The sequence below is a fragment of the Saccoglossus kowalevskii genome, chromosome 4 (genome assembly GCF_978046115.1).
Source record: "Saccoglossus kowalevskii chromosome 4, keSacKowa6.1, whole genome shotgun sequence".
Taxonomy (NCBI): domain Eukaryota; kingdom Metazoa; phylum Hemichordata; class Enteropneusta; family Harrimaniidae; genus Saccoglossus; species Saccoglossus kowalevskii.
Window position 1 is genome coordinate 42,423,027 of NC_140644.1, and position 19,114 is coordinate 42,442,140.

Sequence of the window (19,114 nt, forward strand, 5' to 3'; positions counted from 1 at the left end):
AGCAGTATTACATAACCACAGTATTACATAACCACAGTATTACACAAGCAACCTGTAGAATACTGTGTGGATAATATTTTTTATATTGATTTTTGTTGCATTTTTAGGAAATAGTTACCAAACAATGAGAAATCTATAGGATTGAATATACCCCACAGCTGGCTTCACATGCATTGTTCATATGGTGCTTACACCAGGATTTAATTACAGCACCTGGGCGGTATGTGGTTACAGCTTAATGTTCCGAGTAATCGCAAGAAATTGACATGACAATAGAAATTCATTAAAGACTGGCACTCCCATGCAATTAACAGCGAGTGAAATTCCTGGGATTGAAACATATATTTTGAAGTCACTGATGTAGGCAATGAATAACTGCAAGTTGACATAAAGACGAGGTAGTTTATTTAATCAGTGGTCAACTAGAGGCTGAAATTATAATTAATTTGTTTATTTCAATTTCTCCTGACGTCAAATAGAATACACTGGTGAAACACGGTAGTAACTGTGGGTGAAAGGATGTTTTGGGGTGTAGTTTACATTGTATATGGAGTGGTAGGGTCGGGTGTAATGTGTTTATTTCCAACTATTATGAAGTCACACACGTAGAATTTCACTTAATTTATTTTTGCTGACATGTTTTCAAGCATTACATGTGAATCCAATTTTCACTGCGCTGTGTCTCAATAGAGTATGAAGGAAATGGCATATTCACTGGAATTTATTTCAGGGGAAAAATGTTTTCAGTGATAATGTAGTATTATGACAGATACCCTCCCCGTGGCTTTCATTGCGTATGGAAGTTATTTTCACGAGTGATGCGGTGTATCCTGCTGCCGTACTTTCACGAGCGAAGCCACAGGGAGGGTGTGGGGTTCTGTTATTATACATATGTCCCATATTTGATTATTTCATATTATTTGTCAACAACCAATCCCAAGACTGGTTACGAACCAGTTGAGCAAGGCTAACCGAGTCGTGACCTCGATGTGGTTCGTAACCAGTCTTGTGATTGGTTGTTGACAAATGCTGAACAGGCCACGCCTCCAACTATGCCCTGCGTTCGGGCAAACCGTTAGGAATTCCTAAATGGAGTAAATTTGTGTAGTTTTCTTGATTTATTCTGCAGATATCGGTAAAATTTAGGTAGGGCTTTGGCGAAATTTGAAAAAGCAACTAATATTCTTCAACCTGGTATTTTTTTTAGATTTTATTTTTTATTTTTTTCGTCTGTTTTTTCGAGTTTAAAAAATGTGAGCTGGCTGGAGCCTTCATCCCTTGTCTATTTCTTACACTAGATACCAGCCGATACCCCCCCCCCCCCCCCGCTCATAGAAACTCCGTATTACAGTTGATTATAGTTCTGGGGCTCCCTGTGGTTATAAGTATGGGCATGGATTTTTTTCAATGCATGGTAATAAAAATGTTGACACTTTTGATGGCTCAGTGACACCCACTTTTAGGTTTTGTCCCTAACAGTAGGGGCCCCCGCTAGTTCTATGAGCCGGGACTGGAAAAAACAATTGTAACGAGATATTTTGTTTAAAAAATGCACCGCGAAAGCTATCGATAACAAATTTTGAAGAAGAAAATTAGCAGTAACATCAAAATAACTAGGTTGCACATGGCATCAGCCACAGTCCTTCTATGATAGAGGGACCTGTGCATTTAGCATAATGGTTCAACCCACTCACTTTCATCAAGCTGGCTTACTATTTGTCAATATTTCGTCAAGCTTATTAACTGCTCAGGCCTCGATTGAGTTGTCGTCATTCAAGATGGCGAAGGGGAAAGTCATGTTTCATGTCGCGAAACTGATGTTGTTTTTGAGTGGATGTGCTGTTGTGAAATCTTTTAATACAGGTAAGTCGACATGTCCGAATGAGATATTATGCGTTGGTGGATGTAGTCTGCGTTTCTTAGTTTGGCAAACACCGTTACTTTCGTGTCGGAAATTACTAACGAGCTTCATCGTGGAATTTAAACGCATTTTGCCACTCCCTGACTTTTAATCCCGAATGACTCCTAGTGTATGCTCTAAAGCGAACATGTAATCTAGTCGGTTCATTTGAAATGTTTATACATTTAACGTCAATCTTTTATGTTTTTAAATTTAATTGTGCGTGTATTTTTATAATCCGTAATATTTACGCATATGTTGTTACATTGGTAGCAAACACGGGGATTAACAGTTGCACGTTTTCATTTGTTTGACAATGCGCTGTGGTTTTACGTCTCGGGTGGTAAAGTCTGAAATTAGCATATGCGGAACTGCTAATTAATCGTGTCGTAATCACTTACGAGAAGAACAAAGAACGTTTTGAACCTCATGCTTGATTGATGGTAATAAGAATTCTTATTACCTCCATGCTTGATTGAACTTCATTCAGATGTCCTTTTTTTGCCTCCCAAATTAAATGCCTTCACGAAGTGCAGAATTACTGGAAAGAGTTCCTTCACCCCCAACCTGAATCCTACCCCAAATGAGACGCAAACCACTCTATGGCCGTCCCCCTACACTTAGTTTATAGCACAGTCACTTGGGGGCTGAAAATCAATAAATACTAATTTACTAATACTAATGCACTTTTTGTTCCGCATTTTAAGGTAAGAAATCGACATTTGAAACCGCCAGGGTGTCGATTTACTAGGTGCCGTGTTTCACAACTTGTTTATTTATATACGTATAGCGGATGATTTTTAAAAAAAAAATTAGTATTTATTGATTTTCAGCCCCCAAGTGACTGTGGTTTATAGGTGTCCACTCACTTTAAACATTTTTTACCTAACCCTAATAGTCCAGTCCCCGAAATAATTCAATATTCCCCACAAAGTAATTATAATAATAACTTTATTACGCAACTTAACCATCTGTGGGTTTAGTAAGGTAAAAAATGATTACAAAAGACAAATTAAATAAGACGCACTAAAACACTAAAATTAAAATACACTGAAATTCAACAAAAGAAAGAAACAAAAATTACAAAATTTCTGAAAAATTGATTAAACAACAGCAAGGTTCTCCCAGACCACAGTTACACATTTAACTTTTAGAAAATTGTATTTTTTAAATAATATGACAAAGCCATATTATTTCCCATTATTTTCATGAAGCTTTCCATTCTGGACAACTCATTAATTTTTATTTTAAAATACTTCAAGACGTGTTTTCTCTCTATATGTTCTAAGTTTGTTCCTCTCTATTTTATTTAATTGTTTTCTCCATGATTGAATAAATTCATTGGTTAGTTGATTAATATTGTTGATCTTGTAAGTTTCTTTTATTTTAGACAAGTTTTATAAGTGACCCAAAGAAAAGGTCTATACAACTGAAATGAGGGAGGGTAATGGAGGGGCATGGTTAGGATTAGAGAGTGGGCAAGGGGGCCTTAAGGAACACTTTACAAATTTACAGAGGTTTAGCTTTTCAAATTGAGGGTGTAAACTGATATTACTGTGCTAAGTGTATAATGCTTATAAAAAGATAACAAGGGGTAGTTTTATTACCATCACTGTTACATGACAACGATTGACAAGGTTTTTTATCACAAGAAACTATCGCTATTTCCTCTCTGCACTCAAATCTGTCCAAGTTTTCTAGGAAATCTTGACAATTGCATATGTAATCATTATAAATGTAGGCCACTATTGCTGTTGTTTTGGAAGGGGCTTCTGTGAGTCTAAAATCAACAAAGATGCTACAATCATTTATTTGTAGGTTTATAAACCATGATTATTACCTAAAAAACAAAGACTGGAATTTGAATGTTCCTGAGTGGAAGTGTTTGGTATTAAGGTAGAAGCCTACTCATAAAATAAAAATACCCATAATTTATTCATTTTCCAATAAATTGTACTTCCGGGCAATATAAGGATAGCGAGTTAAAAAAGTTGGGGATCACCAGCTTAATTTTTGCGAAAGTAATGGTTGAATTTCAGTGGATAGTGGTGTATTTTGACAGTATTATAATATAATGCTTTTACTATAGGTTCCCATGACACAGATATTATGCCATATCTCATATTGTAGCCTGGTGACATAGGCTGAACAAATCATGTATTGTGAATGATAGAATACATTATGTTTTCCTCAATTATTTCAAAAGTCTGGGTTTTAAAAAATGCCAAAAATGCAGTTGTTCTAAAAATAGTGATTTTCAGAAATATTAGGATAAGTTTTGCATAATATGTCACTGTAACACAAAAAAGAATACTCTTTCATGGTGCCATGGGACATTAGCATTGAAATAGTGAAATTAAAAAAAACACTTAAAATAAAGTTTTACTGTATAGGGCAGTTGTGTGTTAGAGTTGTTCAGGCAACCTTAAGTTGATGTCTACATGTGAGCTAAATCTGTTTTTATTCTATAGTTATAGAATTATTAAAAAATGTAGTCAAAAGTGGCGTTCACGTTAGAGTCGGCACATGCCGAAAAGAACTCTATCTCGATCTTGATATATGCCGAGATTTGCTGTCTGAACGCTCGACACGAGCCGAAATCACGCCCTTGGTGGTAAATTTAAGAAAACATAAGTTGATTCATACTAGTATGAAATGACGATGACAGGAAATTCAGATATACATGGTTTATGTTCGGATGCTGTAGTAATGAAAGGAAATGAATGCAAACCGTCGTCAGCGACACATATGTATGTGCTGCTAGAACCGCTAGTTTCTTGCAATACTACATTGATGTGAAAAAACTAATTGTGTTTCAAATCTTCTTTGCCGTTCATGTGCACGATGGCTCGTAATAAACACCATAGCAATAAATGGATATAATTCCACAATATGTTTGGGCCAACAGACGAATGAGGGCGTGATTTTGGCACGAGCCGAGTCAGTCCTAAGTGGGTACCGAATAACGTGAATGCAACTGATGTAATCCCTCTGCAAACACAACGGATTAAAAATTTCGGCACGTGCCGAGATCCCGTAACGTGAACGTAGTAAATGTGTTTGCTTTATCATGAGGATCAATCAGATTAAAAAGATGTATTGTTCGAGAGCTTCAAATTTTGCTGGTTACTAATTAATAATTAGACTTGATGCTTATTGTTAGTCTAAACATATATACAGCTGATTTGAGCTAAAAATGGAGAGAGGACTGATTTTATTCCTACTTGGGTCGTTTTCTTTTGTATAGCCTTTCATCCTGGGTTTTTAGTTCCATGCTTTTGCCAACATAGATGTCTGAAGAGGAAGTGGTGCCAAGTACTTTAGAATTGGGTTTATTGTGATATGGGAACTCATGCAATGTGCTTTCATTGCAGCATGTGCTGACAGTGTACATAAAAATGCAGTTACCATACAGAAATACATACAGTATGTTGTGTATCGCACACGAAGCTCTAAAAAATAATCATTTTTTACTGATAAATAGCTCATTAGTCCATGTTCGAACCAAGTTAGAAAACAGACTTATAATTTGGTCTCTGTTTTACTGTCTGTTCGGAGACGTATTTCAGAACCCTATGGACTGAATGCGTTTAATCTTGGCTTTTGCTTAGTACTTTATGTGAGACATGTGCATATATAGTGGTTTGGTGATTCAATCCAAGATGGTCAACTGGCAGCCATCTTGTTTTTTTAGAAATATGTTGTTTTTTCTTGTCCATGAAAATTAGTTTCACAGTCAAATGAAAAATGGTCTGGCAGCCATTTTTTCACCTATCTGCAGTTTTTATTGATATTATGTCATGTGTCGCATGTATCCAAGGTGATACAGCTTTATTTTGTGATGGCAGTCTGGCTTGTAGGCATATGTGTATGATACAATACATGCCCATAACAATTCAATTCCTGATCAGATAAAAGATGATAGACTTTACAGCCCTATTACTTTATCTTAGACATGAATAATATTTCCCTTAATTACAAGGGGGGGGGACTATGTCATTAACAATGGCTTGTTTCATAATCGTTTTGCTCAGAAAAACAGGTGGCCAAATGACCTGTGGATATTTTATTTTCTTATCATGGCTGCAGAAACCATTGCAGATTTTAGTGACAAGTTACTGAGTTTAAATGTCAAAGTTAAACATGTTTGTAGGTTTTGTTTTATTTAATCATTTTTATGTACTTTAAAGGTCAAATCATTTTAGTTTACAACAGATTTATTTTTAACTGTCTGTCCTTTTCAACTTCCTGTTGGGTAGACTTGGTTGTAGTCAGGTTGCCAGCTCCAGTTTTTTGGGAAAAGCGTAAAAGTGCGTATGACTTAGGTTTTTTGGCTGAAATGTGTTCTCCAGTATGTCTGCTTCAAAATTCTAATGGGTGCCCAGTTTGCACCCTTGAGCATTTTTTCTAATTTGCATAAATCCAAAATGGACGCCAATGACGATCACGCATGCTATTATGAAGATATCTCTGCATCAAGATGGAAATTTCAACTGCTGTATAATATGCAAATTGAGTATTGAGGCCTTCAAAATAAATATTAACTCGCATGTTTGTTAAATTTATCATTTGCATAAATACCTCATTTGCATAAATCCAAAATGAATGCCAGAGACGATGAAACATGCTAATAATGGCAAATTGGGTCCTGAGAATACAATTTGACCCTATTCATTTTTCTTCAATTTAAATTCTTTATTTGCACATATATATATATTTTCATTTGAATAAAATCCCGATGATCTAAATCACGTATTTTATATTGTGATAATGAACAATATGTCAATACCATCTGAGCATAAATTTGGTAACCTCAATCGTGTTAATGGCGGTAGTCATTCCCACAAAACATAAGTCGACTTAATATCCACAATTTTATAAACATGAATAGTAATTTTAAATGTGTATCGAGACACTGCAGTTGTATTCCAAAGATCCACTTGAAAATATGTTTAGTATCGACGTAAATGCACAATTTTTCAAAGCACAGATTAACCACCGCATCAAATAATTATAAAAGCTGAGAAACTGGTGAAGAGTTATGCTACCTATACAAAATATGATATCGTATAACAAAATCAACTGAACACGATGTAAAGTATTCCACATGTACAATAATATCAAATAGGGAAATCGTAATTGCTCTAACTTAATTCTAGTCCACATCTGAATCTTCAACAATAGTTGTTGGAATAGTGTTCTCATTGCAGCAGTTATTTTCGCCTTCACATTTGCAATACGATATACAGGAAAGCCTAGCCAGTTGGCAACTGCATCGATGCAGCTGTTCTGTGATTTGCAGTTACATGCAACTACCTTCAACAAAGCAGTTGGAGCAAGTTTGGTAGGTCCGTAGATTGAGTGAGGGATACAGTTCCCTTCAAGTTTCCAGTCATAGCGTAATATATCAACTGATGGTGGATATCTCTGTGCTGCTGCACACCAAATGAGTGTCTGCAGATGAGCTCGTTTTATGTGTTGTACTGCAGCTACACGTGTTGGAGGTAGGAACTTGATTTTTGGAGGATCCTTCATCTTGCTGATGTTCTGGTATCTGAGATTGTTAAAATCTTAAGTTGATGTTCCACCACAAAGAAGAGTGAAGAAATTGATGCCCACATTCATGATTTCAACATCAGTGGAATTTGGATCGCACATAACTCCAAGACCTAGGTTGTTCTTGAGCAGTAGGTTAACACATGTTGCCTTTTCCAAAGGAATATGATACAGTGTCACACCCAGACACAGCATGTAAAGGCACAATATCACCGCATGTCTTCTAAATTTAATACATAATTTAATAATTTGCATTAATGTCAATTACCCTTCCATCCTGTTTTTTCATGGAAACTTGAGTTGAAATGCTGTTCTTCTATACATAGTACACCAATAGCACGAATATGTCTGTATCATCAGCAAATATTTGAACATGATCTTTCTGGTCATGGAACATGAGTAGATAACTGATGATATTCACATCTGCTTCTTCATGTTCAAACAAGCACTGCTCCTCACCAATGAAGTCTGTATTGCAAATCAATTTGATTGAGTTTTGTTGTGATCACTTTTCATGATAACATCTCGTGCAGGTAGTGTCATATTTCTCGTGAGGTTATGCTCCTTATGTTCCTCCCACACGTCGCATTCTTTCATGTGACTTTGTGGAGCTTGGTATGTATTTATCAAAAATTACATAAATGTCATATGGTCTATTAAAACGCTGGAAAAAGCTTTATGAGAACTGTTCTACAGTTCCCAATTTTGACCAAGGTGTATGATAGAGAGCTTCATTTCCATCCACTATTTCCATGTCTACAGGTGAAAGATGTGTAGAAGCAAACACGGCCAACTTTGTCACGAGAACTGATTTCACTCCTTTCCGCATATCTCCATGTTCATCAAAGATTGAAGAAGATACTGGTGAGAGCTCGTACTGAAAAAGATCAGGCAGGTGGACGTCTCTTTTCTGGGAGATAACAAGCAGGCGTGCATACAACTTTTCCATGTCATAGACATTAGTATCTCCTATTTTAGTGCTTTTCTTCATAGTCTCCATGGTATTACTTTCTTTCTCAGTGGAGTATGAAATCCTTCCAGCAATTTTGCTGAGAATTCGGCAACCATTTGCTGACCAATGACAAGTGCGTTATCTACATTCACAGTATCTGGAGCAACACGGACACTAACAATATTGATGAGTGCATCGCCTAGTTGTGTGGTAAGAGGATTACCGTACTGCTTTAGTTCTGCAATAATTCCTGTCGGAGGCATCTAGTTCTTTCCTTCTTTTTCCCTCTTCTTTGTGAGAATTTAGTTCCATACCATGTTCTTCATCAAGCGCTTCATCATACATTTTGTCACAAGCAAGAGATAGACTATTGCATAGGGGGTGAGAAAGTATCCAACCAGCTACTTGTTCTTCAGAAAGGGTCTTTTCTACTAACCCTCCTTTGGCCTTTCCATATCGTATGTAGATTTGTTCACCAAATTGGTCAAGGAAAAGTGAATTCCACACTCCACGACGGTGTCGACAAACATGTTCACCTCTCAGGAAAGCAGCTTGTACCACTTCTGGTAATGATGTAGACATGTCACAAATGTGCCACAAAATATATCGTGCATAATTCCAGTGGCCTGCTGCAAAGAATTATGGCAACATACACTGCAGACAATAAACATGGAGCAACCAATCTCCCTCCCTTTCCGCACAGAGGAACAAGTGCTGGATTATGACAGGTGTAATCAGACAGTCTATCCAAAGGCGACCTGTACGTGAAGAACTGCGAACACTGTCAAACTCATCTTCCAGGTCTTCCAAAGTAAACTTTCCTGTGAGAATCAATGGTTCTAGTAGTGCTGCTGTGACCATCCTCAATCCTCGGAGTGCCTTGGGCCATGCCTTTCCATTGAGCATCTGAACAACACCCTTGAATGCCACACCAAGAATTGCCTCCAGGCCACTATTATTCTTCAGAGTAACAATGCAACCAATAGAAAGACATCAGTGTGTGCATACCACCAGGACGCACTACGAGATTATTCCATTTGTCAGGGAAAGACCATTGAATCTGCATCACTACCTTGTACAGCTGCATATTGGCAGATACATGAGTGTACGGTACATCATTCTGTTTCATGAAATCTTCAATAAACAAGATTGTTGTCACAGTATCAGGATGGGAAGGTGGTGAATCTATCAATGGGCCAAATGAAAATCTTGTTGAATGTCCTGGCTCATGAACAATCATGCTAGTAATACCAGTCAGGTAACCAGACCATTCAGGTACTGGAGTGTTACCACGAGTGTTAGCAATAACTGTAGTAAACCATGTTATATCAGATTCTAGATAAGTTTTTATAGTCCTATGAAGCTGTGTTTATTGATGAATACAAATAAGAAAGTTTTTTTTTTCTCAGAATTGCTATTTTACTTTACTGTATTTTACTGTACATGTGAATTGCCATCTTGGAATTCTGCTAAAGTTGTTCAAGTCCCTTCCTGGCACATGCTCAATACATAATTACTATTTACACACTTTGTATAATAAATATTTTATTGGCTGTTTGGTGATATTTATTAAGGAATAATACAAATGACGAGGTCAATATACTTAAAATGGTTTACCCATTAGAGGTGACTGAGGGTCAACCGATCGTCGTCTGTGCCGAGAAACTGGAACTTTGGGGGGGGGGGGGTCATAGGAACCCCATCATAGTTGTGTTTATCGCCAGTTTATCATACAGAAACAGAGCAAAATCTGCCACTTTAAACAAATGTAAAGGTTTATTACCTCAATATTGGAAAACTTTACTTCAGCAAAAACTCATTGAATCTTGGCATTAAATTGAAAAATAAAAAATAAACTCTGCATCTCACAGACTGCATACGCGATCATACAGGAATGCATTGTTGCTCGCGCACTCTGCGAAATGCGTGAGTCTGATTGGCTGTCACAGAATGAGAGTAGACTGAAAAACAACAGCTACTGATGATTTATTAATAACCTCCAGATCAGCCAAAAATTAAATATAGTCATGAATATATCGCCTGTTTGATTCTCATTTGCGGCCATTTTGGATTTATGCAAATGAAGTATTTATGGAAATTGTAAATTTAACAAACATGCGGCTTAATATTTATTCTGGAGGCCTCAATACTCACTTTGCATAATATACAGCAGTTGAAATTTCCATCTTGATGCGAAGATATCATCATAATAGCATGTGTGATCGTCATTGGCGTCCATTTTGGATTTATGCAAATGAGGTATTTATGCAAATGATAATTTTAACAAACAGGGGGATAAATATTTATTTTGGGGGCCTCAATACACAATTTGCATATTATACAGCAGTTGAAATTTCCATCTTGATAACATGCTCGATCCTAATTGGCAGCCATTTTGGATATATGCAAATTAGAAAAAATGCTCAAGGGTGCCAACTGGGCACCCATCAGAATCTTGAAGTAGACATACTGTAGAACACATTTCAGCAAACAAACCCAAGTCATACGCACTTTTACGCTTTTCTGGGTCGGCAACCTGACTATTGTAATGAATTCAAAAATCACGATAACAAGTACATCATTGGAAGTTTACTTTCCTTCAATTTTGAGCTTAAAGTGCCTGTGCAATGCCCACCCTCGCGTTTCCCATTTTAGATCTGTGTCCCACTGAAATGGGCAGTTATTGATTTTTTTGCTGAAAATGATTACTCGTATCCAAGTTAATTTGGGATATTTCTCGTGATGTAGCCACGCCCACCTATCCTGAAACTGTCGACTGTTTCCGGATTTCCAACTCTCGCCGAAAGTGCGCCACCAAATGCCAAAAAGTCGTACCCCTGAGCCGTAATAACACTGGTCATTCAATATACTTTTAAACGATATACATTTTTCGGTCGGCGTTTTTTTTTTTCTTTTTTTTTTGTCTATTTTATTTTATTTTTTTCGAGAGAGAGTTTTTAGATGTTGTGTTATGGGCAGTTGCAGTGAAACATATAGTCATAGTGTAAGTATTCACACATTTCTAATCGATCCGAAAGTGCGACATCAGTGGACAAAAGCCACTTAACCTCAGCTTCTTTTTTTTGGAAAAACTGTCCTCGTCCATGAAAAAAAACAACTAGGTTTAAAGAGAAACGCCGACAACATAAACCTGGCGCAACACTTTTGAAAGAAATAGAATCCGGACCATGATCACCGAGGCAGATTTCAGAAGAGAGAGAGAGATGGCAAGTGTTTCAAATGAGTTGACTTTTTTTGCGATCCTGATTATCGTTTTATAGAGACCAGTTGTCCCTGTTAAGTAAAGAGTAGCAATAATTTTGACAGTGACATGAAAACGAAGCGTCGGATGAACAGGAAATTACACAGCCCTTACACACTGCTAATTTTTTTCATTTTCGAAGACTAAAAGTTTCTGAATTGTTTGGTGATTGGTGTTGAATGTCGAATTTACACCTTTGTTCTTTTTTAGCTCCGCTGTCGACTTTGTCGAGCGGAGCTTATCATATGAGTGATTGTCCGTCGTCGTCGTCCGTGTCAATGTTTTACTTTTTCGACTTCTTCTTGAAAACTACAAGTCTGAATGCTTTGATACTTGGTGTATATGTACCTTGGGTAGACCTCTCTTAGGTTTGTTCATTTCATGTTGATATCTTCAATTCTCTAATTTTGGTGAATATTTTTGTCATTTTTGGTAAAAAGTGATATTTTCGACTTCTTGTTAAAAACCTCAAGTGCAATTGCTTTGATATTACATATATAGGTACTACATGTGGACCTCTCTCAGATTTGTTCATTTTGTAATGATGCAGTATAGTGTGTACAATGAATTATATACATGTGTATACATCTTGGTGTACATGTCATTCCTGTAGTTGCATGTCATTAATATCATCCTGGTGAGGCAGTATGGGTAATGTATAGGCAGTCTCTGTAATGTACTTTGCTTAAAAATACATCAAGATAGTGTGCTACTGATGATTTAATGAAAATATAATACAGCAAATATACATATATTTTATATTCACCAACAAACAAGTGAAAAATAAACTCCATACAAAAAAAAAATTCTTTTCAGTGTGAATTAATTGCAGCTTAAATAAAGCATCTTACAGTATTCAAAACAAGAAGAAATTTGATTTGATGAATTACAAATCATTTGTTTAGGCCACACTGATTTAATTTTATGGATGACATCCTCTGAAGACCCCAAAACTAATGCGAGGGGGCGAAAAAAAAAAATTTGGGCCCCCCCCCCCAAAAAAATGCTGCTAAAAGCACAGGACTACGGAGCTATTATTACGAATTTAACCACAGTGTATCAAAAAAACAACAAGTCTTAATTTGTAGGAGGCACATGCTGATGTACACATTTCGTACTGTATTACTGTCACAGGTATCATCACTTTTGATTTTGAAAAGGCAAGAGGATAAGGCAGATGTTAGCTTTGCCAAAGGCATACACATCAACTCAATAGTAAAGAAAAACTTACTGTGTTGTATTGAAAAAAAAAAAAATTAAAAATGAACAATAAGTTTGTCAACAGCAACCTGGAAATTAACTTCTTTGACATTCAAACTACAGATTTTAAAGTGACACTTCAGATAGACTAAGTGTAGACACAAATGCTCTAGAACTACTTCAACTATGTAACAAATTATAAGAGGCACGATATTGAAAAAAAAACACCAACAGAGAGTCAACAAAAATTTGGATGCAGAAAATTATGTTCATGTGTCTTGATGAAAATGCATCATATGATCAAAATATTACTGACTGTGTGTGCAAGCAAATTATCCGAATCAGAAAATGAAAAAAAAATAATAAAGAAACTTTTCTTCACCCCGTAAGGGGACTTCGGCCAAGGAGCTTCTGCTGCTTTCGTTGCAGTTTTGTTGACTTTAATGCGGACAAAGCAACCGAACTGATTTGTCGCCTGACCGACTTTTAGGCCACCATACACCTCCACTCCTCTCCCATTTCTCTCATCATTGCAGAAGAAACGCGGGACAGCCACTCTGGAAAATATGTTCTCAAAGTTGTCTGGGCGAAACTCGCTTGCCGCTACCGACCTCTCATATAGCTGTGTAAACGTCTCCCTGGCCAACGTCAATTGCGTACCAGTCTACAACAATCCCTCCGTTTCACCTCTGAACTTTTATGCTCACGTTTTTTGGTGGTGTGGTCGCCATGTTGGATCATTTATGGCAAAATTTGCATGTTTTGAGGCAATCTCTTTCCCATAGGTCTTTGCGCTTTACGTAACGCGCATCTAACTGTGTGGAGTTTGGTTTTGAGGTAGTCCAAAACGAGTTTTACGACGAGTCGGCGCTTTGCGACAATACGAGTCGGCAAGTTCCGGACAGAAAACCGATCTTTAGAGACTCGTCGTCAGAGATTTTTTTTTTTTTTTTTTTGAGAACAGGCGAAAACTAATGCGCGCGCGGATGTCATCCATAAAATTAAATCGGTGTAGCCTTACTTCATACGAGTCGGCTTCCAACAAAGTGAACAATGTTTTTTATCATTTTTTTCCATGAGAAGAAGTAACATTGTGTAAAAATAAATTTATTCAAATTATGGAAAAGTTGTGTACATGTACTTTGAAAAAGACATGTGTAAGGTAAAGCGGGTCAGCCAGTGCTCACTTGCTGAATGTATTGCAGCTGTAATTTGCATATAATAATCTAATATACAATGTAATTTGCATATAATAATCCAATATACAATGTAATTTGCATGTAATAATCTAATATACAATGTAATTTGCATGTAATAATCTAATATACAATGTAATTTGCATGTAATAATCCAGAATGCAATGTAATTTGCATATAATAATCTAATATACAATGTAATTTGCATGTAATAATCTAATATGCAATGTAATTTGCATGTGATAATCTAATATGCAATGTAATTTGCATGTTATCTAATATACAATGTAATTTGCATGTAATAATCCAACGTGCAATGTAATTTGCATATAATAATCGAATATACAATGTAATTTGCATATAATAATCTAATATACAATGTAATTTGCATATAATAATCTAATATACAATGTAATTTGCACATGCATTTTGCAACATTAAAAATAATTCAGATATGGCATTTCTGTTGCCAAGTATGGAAACCAGACCTTGAACTTCATACGGCCTACCACACGGCCTACCACACAGATATCGTTCATATATCATGCAATAATCCCACCAGTCCTCTTAATATTTATTTTCATTTTCTGATGCAGTTGTAATGACCAATGAATATTGGAATGATTGTGGCAAGACCATTAGTTATTCTGATGCTAACAGCGGTATAATCAAGGCCTACAGAGAGGACTACTATACAGAAGACGTATATGAATGTACAGTCACTTTAGAGGTTATGTGGTATGAACAAGTCCTACTTAAATTTGAAACGTTTGATGTTTATTCGATGGATGATGACTGTAGTGACCACAGCTTGAAAGTATATGATGGATCTAGCATTTATGAACAAATGTTGACCCCTATGAATGGCTTGTGTACAACGAGTTATTACTCCACAGAACTGCCACAAACTATCTTGTCTTCAAGCTATTCTTTAACATTGGTTCTAAGTCGTAACTATGCTGAGAAACCGGCTGATTTTAATATTATATACTCTGCAGTTCAAACTGATGCTGGTAAGTTTCTGTCATTTACTAAGATCAGTGAGGTTTAAAGGTCGACATTTATGCCCCGTGGTACAGGGCGAAGCTTAGTATTCCAATTTGTGTCGATCGTTAATTGTACACAAATCTGTGCTTATCTCTTGTTTATGTTTATGAGCTGTGTAAAAACAAATAAACAATTTGTTTCTGGTGACAAGGCAGGCTGTTGGAGTCTGAATTCATATGCACAGTTCCTTCCAGTGTGACGAGGTCTATGCTGCAATAAATTTATTCACAAACGAACCATATTGCTTAAATATATTTTTTCTGCTGGTCTCTGAACATTTGGATGTTGTCCATTCTCGGCTGGCTTGTAAGGTTTTCTTCAAGATTGCTATCTGTCTCGGAGAGAATTATAATAATTATCTGAGATTACCATGTATATTCGTTTTACCAATAAAAATCATACCTTATCTTCTTCCCATCACCATGCCTGTTGGGTATGTTATTATCCTACAGAACATAGTGCTTTGGGGGTGGGGGTATAGTGGTTTCCAGCATCTGATCAACATATTCAATGACCATATATGGTCATGTGACCTTACCAAAAGTGCACAAATATATTCCGGAGTGCTACAGCACTGCAGACATTCAACCAGTGCTTTATTTAAAACATTGACGTGATCTGATCCATATATGGTCATTTGTCCATATATAAACTCTCGTATCTAGAGTGCTATCTCAGAGTGCAAGGATACATTCAACCATCTCTGATGGTCTTCTTTTTACTATTCTCAAGTCGCATTTGTACTATATTTTCTGGGATAAGACATAGTATCGCTATATCAACATTGTGTGTGTAATTTTAGTTGCATTTGTTTGTTTCATAGATGATTTTTGTTTCAAGTGTTTGGATAATGATACTTGCTTGTCCTCTGAAGTGAAATGTGATGGCCTAAATAACTGTCCTGATGGATCTGATGAATCTTATGAAGAGGATGGTGGATGCAGTGGTAAGTAGTCTTATAAAAAGTAATGTATTATAAAGGGACTAGGAAGACGGCAATACATACAGTGGTAATTAGTCGTATCCTAATCCTGTACTGAGAAATGACATTAGTTTTACCATGTTTTGTTTCAGATATTGCAGATGTATTTGTTAGTGCCGTGAAGCTAACACTTATCATAGTTGTGGTTGTAGTGGTGCTCATTATCTTGGTTTGTGTAATCTTCATTGTTGTCATAGTTTGCTGCTGCTGTCGTGCAGGAAGGAGTACAACAACCACCCATACAGGCACTACAGTTGTTGCTAAACCAGGAACTTACCCAACTCAGCAAAGTGCCTACCCAGTTGTACAAGGTACAAACCCACCCCAGCAAGGTGGCTACCCACCCCAGCAAGGTGGCTACCCACCCCAGCAAGGCGGCTACCCACCCCAGCAAGGCGGCTACCCACCCCAGCAAGGCGGCTACCCACCCCAGCAAGGCGGCTACCCACCCCAGCAAGGTGGCTACCCTCCTCAGCAGCCCCCACCAGCTTATCCTCCACAAGGTGTAGCTTACAACCCCCAACAAGATCAAGTTGATATGCCAGTTGAGCCACAGAAAGTTTAAAAACAAATTACCCTGGTTCCTGACAATTATTTCTATGTCGCTTTTATTATCACAGGACTTAAATTAAAATATTTCTTGGAAATCTTCTTGGCTACCCATTTTAAAAGCTGGTAGTCCCATGGTAAACTTGGGTAATCAATTGGGTTTAGGGTAGGTACTTGGAGCCATACTGACAGAAAAGTGTGAATAGAAATGAATACATGTCATGTGGTTCAATTTGTGTAGGACTTCTGTTTAAAGACAAATGCATTTATGGGAATAAAAAGTTTCCAGTAACCTTGTTTTACGAATTTTAGATAATGGTAGCCTGTTTTATGTGGTTTTGAAATAAATTGGTTTTAATGTTCATAGAATCCATGTTGTGTTACACTATATCCCACTCCTTTAATGCCTAGTTGCGATGCTAGTTACTGTAGAATACTTTATTTTCGCTTGGAATTTATTTTCGCTGAAGGGATGATTCCGTGAAAATAAATCCAGCGAATATTCTTTTTTTCCTATATTTCACATTAATCTCATCAAAAATCAGTGAAAATAAATTCCAAGCAAATCGCCCAAAAAGCCTTTTCAGCGAAAATAAAGTATTCCACAGTATATCTTATACATATTGGTGTAAACATCACTAGCATTATGGGATGTTATCAGTAAATGCTGTATGTATGCAGGGAATTTCTCTTACTCGCATAACTTGACTTGTCTACATTCTCGTTGACAGCATTTTTATTTATTCATTCATTCAATCAATCAAATAAGATATTACTAGCAGTGTGCCTAGGCTTTAATGGAGTGGCATATAAAGTCAACATAAAAGCAGTTTCTGTCAAATAAACAATCCCTCCAACCCAAAGACTAGAGATTTCTCTGTTTTGAAATGACAGTGCTGCTGCAATCATTTACACATAGTCACATAGTTTAGTTGTATCATTTATTTGCACTTCTATAATAATCTGATGTGATGCTCAATGGAATTTGAAAAACTGTAAAGAAACTATACAAGAAAAAAAATGTCAAACTTTGTTTTGCAGAATTGCAAACCAGATCAATCTAAATGAACTTTGTCTGTAAATTTAGAATTCATTTGCTGTCTAGTGCATCACAATCTTAAATGAAATTGTGAGTAGAACTGTAAAAATAGACGGTATACTATAGATTGAATAATACTTGCTTACTTTTAATGAACTTTCTGCATGTGCATGTTTAGGAATGTATTACTGCTATGATACAGATTTTTCAGAGGTTACCGGTAGTTTCTAAAGCTGCAATGTAATGGTATATGTGGTCATTTGAGATTTTAACTGTCTTGTACATAGTCATCAGCTGTTGTGGTATTTATGACTGCTATGTATATGCAATCATTGGATGCCTAGAGGTGGCTTTAAGCTACAAGTATGCATATTTGATTAGTGATGTAAAATCTGTATTAGAAGCCGCATCCCTAATAAGTCGCACACATTCTTTTTGAACAATTGAGAACCAAAAATTCATCATTTCTCATATGTGTAGTTGCTCTAATAGAAGCCGCATCCCTTCTGTTTCATTGTACCATTTTAACAGAAGCTGCGGCTTCTAATACAAATTTTACAGTAGCTACAGGGGTAATACTGTTACAATATACATGTGGCAAACACTATTTACAGTAAAGTTTCATTTTATTGAACAACTTTCAGTGTATGATATGATACTCATTGCATTATTACTATAAATGGGTATTTCTATTGTGGGTATGTACCGGTATTTCTATTGTGGGTATGTACCGGTATTTCTATTGTGGGTATGTACCGGTATTTCTATTGTGGGTATGTACCGGTATTTCTATTGTGGGTATGTACCGGTATTTCTATTGTGGGTATGTACCGGTATTTCTATTGTGGGTATGTACCGGTATTTCTATTGTGGGTATGTACCGGTATTTCTATTGTGGGTATGTACCGGTATTTCTATTGTGGGTATGTACCGGTATTTCTATTGTGGGTATGTACCGGTATTTCTATTGTGGGTATGTACCGGTATTTCTATTGTGGGTATGTACCGGTATTTCTATTGTGGGTATGTACCGGTATTTCTATTGTGGGTATGTACCGGTATTTCTATTGTGGGTATGTACCGGTATTTCTATTGTGGGTATGTACCGGTATTTCTATTGTGGGTATGTACCGGTATTTCTATTGTGGGTATGTACCGGTATTTCTATTGTGGGTATGTACCGGTATTTCTATTGTGGGTATGTACCGGTATTTCTATTGTGGGTATGTACCGGTATTTCTATTGTGGGTATGTACCGGTATTTCTATTGTGGGTATGTACCGGTATTTCTATTGTGGGTATGTACCGGTATTTCTATTGTGGGTATGTACCGGTATTTCTATTGTGGGTATGTACCGGTATTTCTATTGTGGGTATGTACCGGTATTTCTATTGTGGGTATGTACCGGTATTTCTATTGTGGGTATGTAT

At 36.6% G+C, this 19,114-nt stretch overlaps 1 protein-coding gene across 1 annotated transcript; it reads left to right on the plus strand.

Annotated features, from left to right (window-relative positions):
- Positions 1–1,744: 1,744 nt before the first annotated feature.
- On the plus strand, positions 1,745–16,667 carry LOC100376686 (uncharacterized). Its single transcript, XM_002739036.4, has 4 exons — positions 1,745–1,863; positions 14,663–15,079; positions 15,937–16,059; positions 16,188–16,667. Exons 1-4 carry the CDS (start codon positions 1,779–1,781, stop codon positions 16,658–16,660), a joined length of 1,098 nt encoding a protein of 365 aa, XP_002739082.1. The 5' UTR covers positions 1,745–1,778; the 3' UTR covers positions 16,661–16,667.
- Positions 16,668–19,114: the final 2,447 nt, after the last annotated feature.